At 46.2% G+C, this 8,965-nt stretch overlaps 1 protein-coding gene and 1 long non-coding RNA gene across 6 annotated transcripts in view; one reads left to right on the forward strand and one right to left on the reverse strand.

Annotated features, from left to right (window-relative positions):
• PRDM10 (PR/SET domain 10) overlaps window positions 1-1,963 on the forward strand; it is a 77,545-nt gene extending 75,582 nt beyond the window's left edge. For all 5 annotated transcript variants that reach the window (XM_082201357.1, XM_082201355.1, XM_082201356.1 and 2 more), the window contains one exon: window positions 866-1,963. In XM_082201357.1, coding sequence (XP_082057483.1) covers window positions 866-1,078 — 213 coding nt within the window. In that variant the 3' untranslated portion in view covers window positions 1,079-1,963. The remainder of the gene's footprint in view (window positions 1-865) is intronic.
• On the reverse strand, window positions 1,187-8,867 carry LOC309520160. The gene is made up of 3 exons (XR_014214152.1): window positions 8,735-8,867; window positions 2,625-2,811; window positions 1,187-1,921 (listed from the first exon to the last, which is right to left on the reverse strand). It is a non-coding gene; the product is annotated as an uncharacterized lncRNA (long non-coding RNA).
• Window positions 8,868-8,965: the final 98 nt, after the last annotated feature.

The raw sequence follows: 8,965 nt of genomic DNA on the forward strand, positions 1-8,965 counted from the left end.
ATCCCATATTATGGATGTGGGGACTGAGAGTGCCTAAGAGTAAAATTGCATCTTATTCTGGCAAAGTCAGATCACATATATGCTTAGCAGAATGAGTCAGCTATGTTCATGAAATCTGTTATTTTAGAAATATTAATTCGTCCCTTCTATATATGCTAATCCCTCATCTTGGTTCAAAGGTTTATGTGTATGTGAAAATGGCATATAGTTTAAACATCCCCGGCACTCCCAGAGCTGGTGCACCAAGCAGACCTTGCCCAGCAAGCGAGGTCAAGAACTTAACACTTCTTTTAGCACTAGGTGTGCTTTTTAGCTCTTGGGTTTGTTTGCGGGCAAGGTCCTCTCTGCACACTGGCCCTGGAAGGCTAGGGATGCTCACATTAACTTGTGAGAGCATCCCAGAGCCTTCGCAGTCAGTGTGCTGAGTGGGCCTTGCCCAGCAAGCAAGGTGGAGCACTTAAAAACCATTTTCACACCAGGTAGCCCCTAGTGGACCTGGTGCGAAACGAGCTTTTCGACTCTCCACCTTGCTTGGGACTTGGGCAGTTTCAGCCAGCCCACCTTCAGCTACTTATGGTTGAAATCAGGCAAGTCGGATGCACGTAAGATGAGGGATTACTGTATCAAGGAACATTTAAGGAATAGCTAACCCAGCTCAAAGACCTGCTCTAATTAATAAATCACCTGTGTGCCACAGGGTGCAGCAAACACCAGGTTATTTTACAGTTCCTACTTTTATTGACTTAACCTATATTTTTTGTGTATTCATAACATACAACAACCAAAGTTGAGGCAAAAATAAGTTATTGATATGAGAGAAAAATATTAAAAACAGGATAACCTATGTTGGTTTCTTTTCCTATAGACACATTACGTATTAGCTGAAGGTCAATCTGACTTGGATGTAAAGCCAAACCTCTCACTTTCCAGTAGCATAGAAGTGGGTCTGTCTCAGCCATCGACACATTCTGACTCCTTGGAATCACAAACGGCGAATCAGCAACAAACGACGCAATACATCATAACCACCACAACCAATGGCAATGAAAGCAGTGATGTGCACACGGAAAAGCCGTGAATTCTCCTTTGTGGCAGAGAAAGGAGGAGATCCAGCGGAATCTGCTGACTTTTTAGATTCATAATCCTGAATATTTGAGGCACTAAGAGATGTTTTAACAAGTTTGTTTGTATAACTTGAAGTTCCTCGTCTCGTGCTGAATTCGCAGAATTTCAGGTCTAAATGATACCTAAAGCTGCTCACAGCAGTTAGGATGCCAGCAATTCCCGGAGCTCTTGAACAAAGAATGGTGTAAAACAAAATGGAAACTAAGGTTCTTCTGGACCCCCCCCCTTTTTTAATTTATTCCAGGGGAACCCTTATTTTTCATTTGCTGAAGCCTTCACAACAATGAAAGGTTTGCTGAACACGTAACTGCTGGCAGAATATGTCTCATGTATGTGTTTCATACCTGCAGTTTTAAAAAGTCTGTCCTCAGTAGCTAATTACATTTCTTTTGGCTTAATTTCTTAAGTAGCCATGGACGAAAGGAATATACCAGCATAGGAAGGGGGGGGAGAGAAATAAATAGGAAAATTGCCTGAAAGGAAAGGAGCAATTACTGACCATTGTTTCCCACAGCGTTTGGGACAGTTGGGACAGTGAAACTGTGAAGCTGTGCAGAAGCAGTTAAGTTATTTTTGTTTTCTTTTTTAAAATTTTATTTTTGGAACCTTGTGAACTGTTTACATGCCGTCTGCACTGTCCTGGTACTCAGTTCTGGAGAGTATGAAGGAAGCTATCTTGGAGCCCTCCCAAGTCTCAAACCTATTTAAATCACAGGAGCATTTAACGTAACACCGAGTTTCAACCTTCACCTTGTTGACTGTGTTCCTTCTGTACAAGGGGGAAGATTCCTTTTCCCTAGTAAACAAGAATAAAAAGGCTCAGTGATGCTTTAATGTGTCCAGCAGCTTTCATTGTATACGTTACTAACTTGTATCAGGGCTGGGGTTTGAAACCTAAGTGCATTTTATTAAAAGAACTGCTTTGAACTTTGTTCCTTTTATACAGTTGCTGTTGGAGGGACCCCTTTACTTCACAGTATTGGATGATAAATCCACAACCTTCAGTTCAGCATAGCTGGAGATCTTGTATTTCTGCTGCCTGAAATATTTCATTCCTTCCTCTCCCACCTTTACTAGGCGCTGTATAAAAACTGCAAATAACTGGGCTGTTTCATTTCATGAAATAAAATGAACAGCCTTGCACTCAGGAAAATGAACACAAAGACAGCAAATCGCTATTTCAGGGCAGCAACAAAAGACATTAAAAACAATAGCTGCCTGACTGAATATGCCCGGGGCATCCCTTGTGAAATTGAGATTCATGGGGTTGTGCAAGAGAGCTGCTCTGATATTGTAGGTCCCCCCCCCCCTTTCATTTCACTGCAGCTTGTGCTACAAGAGGCATTCCAGGTGAGACAAGGATAAAGTTTGGGACCAGATAAAGGAGAAGCTGTTTCTTTAAGGCACTTCATTTGCGTGCTGGCCCCATTCAGGAATCTGTCTGCTTTTTAAACCAATTGGGAAGTATCATTTTACTACTGTTGGGAGATATATACTACCCTGGAGTGCCGCTGTGTAATACACTACTTTTATTCCAGGCCTCTTCAACCCTCTGGTGCTGTGATGAATTGTATATGGAGCACCTTCATCCTTTTGGTTTGAAGTGTTAAGTCGTTTAAATAGGAACAGAAGTTGTTCGGGCCATCTCAACCATCACAAAATCAGCCTGGCACCTCAGTCATAAACCTATTACTTGGAAAAAAATCCAATTAATTCCAGTGAAATAGACATACATATAATGCAGACAGGAGCAGGGAAGGAGGGAGATGCCTTCCTCAATAAATGGCAAATGCTCCACGGCTTGATTCCATGAAACACAATATTGTTGTCTTTAAAAAACCCTAACCTTTATTAGTTCGAGTTAGCCACTCTGGAAATATGTACAGCAATCACCACATCAATCAAGTAGGTGCTCTGTGATTTGGCAAAGCAGAATGTGTTCACTAGACCTCACAAACATACAAAATTATAAACCCTAAACGAAAAGGGAACGCAAGGCTCTTCCATGTTGTTGCAAAAAGCAGAACAATGTTACACTACCGCAGGGCAGAAACTTCTTGTTCTTTGTCTTCTCACCTACACCACTAGGCCACCAAGTAAGAAGGATGGTGGTGACCAATGTAACTGAACAGATATGTGAACCAGATCTGCAAGGGGCAAACAGAGGAGAGGCAGGGAATCCACTGCATGAGTGGAAATACAAACAGGGACCAACTTCATTAGATACAACCCAAAGTCCTTTTCTTTTTTTTAAACTGCTAAAAGCTGGGCAGTAAAATCACAACATTTAATGAAAGAAGAACCTAGCACAAGTTACTAGAATGTGCTGGTCTAGTCTTGTTTAGTAGTGTAATGTTCATTGTACACTCAGTGACTGATGTAGCATGCTAACATTCTTGCACTACCTTCCCAGGTGTAAAAAGAAATCCCCGCCCCTTTACATATAAACTATATTGATTTGTTGCTGGTGTTACTTTGCAGGGCTAGCATAACCCACACTCTCACCAGTCACGCCTGCTGCAATATGGTTATAATAACAAACTTTATCTGCCCTGGGTTAACAGTGTGATTTTTTAAATCTTCACCTCTTTGTGATATACCTGGGAATCTGGGGGCTATAGTTTGGGGATGCCCCATGCACTGCAGACATCGACGCTCACTCTTCATGAGACTGCAGTCCTGCACCTGATTTCTTGGAAGTAAGCCCCAGCTGAACTCAGTAGGACTTACTTCTAAGTAAACAGAGGATCCGTCTGCACGGTCTTTTCGCTTATTTTGCTCATGCATACATTCCCTCATGACAGGAATTAGAACAGCTACCATTTGATGCATGGGAAATGTGCTAAAGCAGTCTAGTAGTTTCAGAGCTGTGTTTGAACCTGTGTATTTCAGAGTAGAATTTAATAGGATCCCTGTGCCTTTATTGGCACAGCTGCATAAATCAGCAGGCAAAACTTGTTTCAGTATGAACATTCAGTGATGTGACAAGCCTTAACTGCTGCTTTTCTCGGTGCTCTGCAGTTGTCAAAAAGCACACGAACAGTGCCAGAAAAGAAAAATCAGCCTTGGCTCCAGTTTATTTGTATGCATTGTAATTTCCTGATAGGGCTATAGAAATAATAAATTGTGTGTTGGGGAAGAAACAGTCAGAAACCCCTCCACCATTTTACTTGATTCAAAAATATATAGAGTTGTTTGTTCCACTCAGTTGATCTACTGAAGTTACAACGCAGAGTACTAACCACTATAAGATCACGGCCCTCCACCTCAGTTCGAATCCGAGTCACGGCAAAAGTTTTCTAGGGACGCGGGTGGCGCTGTGGTCTAAACCAGTGTTTCCCAACCTTTTTTGGGCAAAGGCACACTTGTTTCATGAAAAAAATCTCGAGGCACACCACCATTACAGCCCCGTGATGTCAGCGCGCAGCGTCACGCCGGGAGGGACATGAATTGCTAGCAAATTACATAATCACCTCCTTGAGGGCTGGCTCATCTTCTCCGAAGGCAGAACCCCATTAATTAACAGCACAGACTCACACTATAGCCAAGACGAGGGGGAAAAACCTCAGTCATGCACAGTCATGCACATGTGGGGGCTAAATGAGGACGAAGACCGGGCAGAGAGCAGGGTTCAAATCACCCCACCTGGCCAGGACAACCCCTGGGTGCTCCCTTGGGCCACTCGCCTGACCCACCTCGCAGGGCTGTTGTTGCGAGGATAACACGGGGAGAACCACGCGCGCCCCCGGGAGCTCCTTGGAGGAGAAAGCGGGCGATGAATGCAATGCACGAAATATATGAGAGGCGACCAGGTTTTGCAGGTGAGGGGCCCCCGCCAGCCTCCGCTTCCAACACCCGGCGCAACGACGCCGAAGTTTCCCCCGGGGCTCAGCTCGGGGAGCAGCGCTGCTCCCCCCCGGCTCCCCTTCGCCCTCCCGGCTCTCTCTGCTGCCCACTGGGTCCCCCCCTCACCTGCCAAGTCCGGAGCGCCAGTAGAAGTTGCATGCTTGCATGCAGGGCGCCGCGTTGCCATTGCATTGCACTGCACTCCATGCAACGCCTGCACGCATGCATTGCCTTGCACGCCCGCCAAGGGGTCTCCCTGCAGTCCGATGCGTCCCCTCCGGCGCAGATGCAGCATTGCAAAAATAACCCCCCCCCGACGCAGCCCTACCTGGGGGGCGGCCTCTGCCTCCGCGGGGATCCCCGGGCTCCATCCTGCCGGCCGATCTCCGCAGGGGCGCAGGCAGGCTGCGCAGGGTCTGCGCGGAAGAGCCCCTGCCCGCCCGCCGCCGCTGCGCTCATTCCATGGCCGGGAGAAGAGCGCTTCAAATAAAACGCCCGGCCCGCCAGGCCACGCTGGGAAACGTAGTTTGTGCACCCCGCGCGGGCGCGGAGCCCAAGGGCGAGGGGACTACGGATCCCGGCAGCCCCCGTGCCAGGGACGGAGGGGGAGAGGCCGGGTGCAGGGGTGGAGGGACGGGTGGGCGAGCGAGTGGCAGCCACCAAGCCTTGGCCGAGAGCCAGGAAGGGCCTCCCCGGAGGAGGAGGAGGAGGGAGGCGCAGAGCGGGAGGGGGGAGGGAACCCCAGGGGTCATCTAGTGACGGCGCCCCAATCGAAAATTTGACTTTAAAAAAAAAATCTTTCAAATTTTTTAATTTTTCCCGCGGCACACCAGGCAACATCTCGCGGCACACTAGTGTGCCGCGGAACAGTGGTTGGGAAACACTGGTCTAAACCACTGAGCCCCTTGGGCTCGCCGATCGGAAGGTCATTGGTTCGAATCCCCGCAATGCAGTGAGCTCCCGTTGCTCTGTCCCAGCTCCTGCCAGCCTAGCAGTTCGAAAGCACACCAGTGCAAGTAGATAAATAGGTACCGCTGCAGTGGAAAGGTAAGCGGCGTTTCCGTGTGCTCTGGGTTCCACACGGAAATGGTTTAGTCATGCTGGCTACATGACCCGGAAAGCTGTCTGCGGACAAACGCCAGCTCCCTCAGCCTGAAAGTGAGATGAGTGCCGCAACCCCATAGTAGCCTTTGACTGGACTTAACCATTCATGGGTCCTTTACCATTTATTTTTTTAAACTGAAGTTAATGGGCTTAGTTTCATTAATTTCAATGGGTCTACTCTGTGTAGGGCTAACACTGGCCACAGCCCACAAGCTCCTCCTGTACCTTTGTGACAGACAGAAATTCAGAAAGGTAAGCTTTGCCCACTGGATCTCCATATTGGAGAAACCTACATCTTTTGAATTTCTGCCTCTTTTCCAAAAAGAAAAGGCTTCATTCCATTGCTACATTCTTGCCTAGAAACATAAAACACTTCTTCCAAGAGCAGATAAAGATAAGTTAGGCATCAAATAATATACACCCTAAACAACAGGAAGGTATTCAATCTGATCCCATGACACATTTGATGTTCATTCAAAAGCAATCCCCACTGAACTCTGTGGGACTTAATTTTATTACATTCCTATCCAACCTTTCCTTCAAGTCCTAGTCCAGCACTCTAACCACTATACCACATACTCTAACAACACAATGCTGCTTACAAGGCTAGAATACACATAAAAATAAAACTACAACTTCTGTTCCCTCATCCCACCCCCCCAGAAAGCAAAACATACCAAATGCAGACTTGACTAAATGTATCTTCAGAGTTACACCTGTTTGGAACCTCCATTTTCAGAACCATTCTGCTGTGGAATATTAGCTACCCAGATGGAGAAACAAGCCTTACTTCTAAATATGTGTGCATCTTGGGTTGAGGCTGCTGTTGTATGCCCTTACTCAGAAGGAAGCTTCATCAAGCTCCAAAGAGCCTTGTAGCATGTTAACAAATTCATTACATAGCACAGCCACCAGCTTTTAGACTGGAGCCCGACCTCAAGGTGCTACAAGCTGCTTTTGCTGTTAAGACCAGCAGCACTTGATGAAACCCCTCTGCAAAGTGTTTATCAGACTTCCCATCATAGGATTGGCCAGCTCCATCAGGCCTCCTTTCCTTCAGCTGTCACCTGGCAGCAGCCATCCCACCAGGCTGCCGCAGTGGGGGAGATGGGAAGCAAGGCTCGCTCCGGCAGGTACCTCCTGCCTCTGAACTATGCAAGCTAGTCATTTTTAGAACTGCTGAAGAACTAGCGTCTGAGTTTGATTCCACCCCCCAGGATCATTTTGTTTTAATTGATGTCAGCCACTCTGGGAGCCTTTTAGGCTGAAGAGTGGTGTGTATATATAGTGCTTCCCCCACCCCAAATGTTTAGGGGTACTCTCATTTTTACTCAAGAAAACCACCATTTTATAGTTCAGGAAAAATAAATACAGTAAATGAACAAAAGTACAGATTCACAAAATGTTTAGGGATATGCATACACCTGCATGCCTCAGAAAAAAGCACTGTGTGTGTGTATATATATATATATATGTAGGTTTTGGTGTCTTCGGGTGTCTTCCCGTGTAAGAGTCGGGGTGTCTGTGCGACGTTTCGACGAGGTCTCACTCGTCATCTTCAGGCTGGTGCTTTCGGCTTCTTGTTACTGGAACAGAGCAGAATCAGAGCAGTAACAAGAAGCCGAAAGCACCAGCCTGAAGATGACGAGTGAGACCTCGTCGAAACGTCGCACAGACACCCCGACTCTTACACGGGAAGACACCCGAAGACACCAAAACCTACATTCCTATACCCGTGAAAATCTACGAAAGCAAATATATATATATATATATATATATATATATATATATATATATATGCAGGTTTTGGTGTCTTCGGGTGTCTTCCCGTGTAAGAGTCGGGGTGTCTGTGCGACGTTTCGACGAGGTCTCACTCGTCATCTTCAGGCTGGTGCTTTCGGCTTCTTGTTACTGGAACAGAGCAGAATCAGAGCAGTAACAAGAAGCCGAAAGCACCAGCCTGAAGATGACGAGTGAGACCTCGTCGAAACGTCGCACAGACACCCCGACTCTTACACGGGAAGACACCCGAAGACACCAAAACCTGCATTCCTGTACCCGTGAAAATCTACGAAAGCATATATATATATATATATATATATATATATATATATATATATATATGCAGGTTTTGGTGTCTTCGGGTGTCTTCCCGTGTAAGAGTCGGGGTGTCTGTGCGACGTTTCGACGAGGTCTCACTCGTCATCTTCAGGCTGGTGCTTTCGGCTTCTTGTTACTGGAACAGAGCAGAATCAGAGCAGTAACAAGAAGCCGAAAGCACCAGCCTGAAGATGACGAGTGAGACCTCGTCGAAACGTCGCACAGACACCCCGACTCTTACACGGGAAGACACCCGAAGACACCAAAACCTGCATTCCTGTACCCGTGAAAATCTACGAAAGCATATATATATATATATATATATATATATATATATATATATATATATTCATAAGTGTATAAAATTTTACAATCATAAAACTGACTGTAAAAACAGAAACCTCAAAGCGGTTTGCAACAAAACAATAAATTTATCAGTTAAAACACTAAAAACAACTGTTCAAAACAAAAATTAAAATCATAAATGCACTAAGAAGTCTACATGCTCTAAAAGAAATGTTCGAAATAAAATAGCCAAATAGATCATATATGCTGCAACCTGGCAGGCTGACCCAGAAATAGCCCCCTGCCGTCAATCAATCAGTGGGCTGGGCCCTCAATCATTCCAGCCGCTGGAGACGCAAACGGAACACGAGGCACACCGTACCGCCGCCGCGCATGCGAAGAAGACGACGACGAGTGCGGCTGCGCGCTTTCGCCCGTCTGGAGGAGGAGGAGGAGGAGGCGCGCATGCGCGACGTTTTGTTTCTTCGTTCCTTTCCTTCCTTCC

Source organism: Podarcis vaucheri (assembly GCF_965113315.1).
Source record: "Podarcis vaucheri genome assembly, chromosome: 15".
In the NCBI taxonomy this organism is placed as follows: Eukaryota; Metazoa; Chordata; class Lepidosauria; order Squamata; family Lacertidae; genus Podarcis; species Podarcis vaucheri.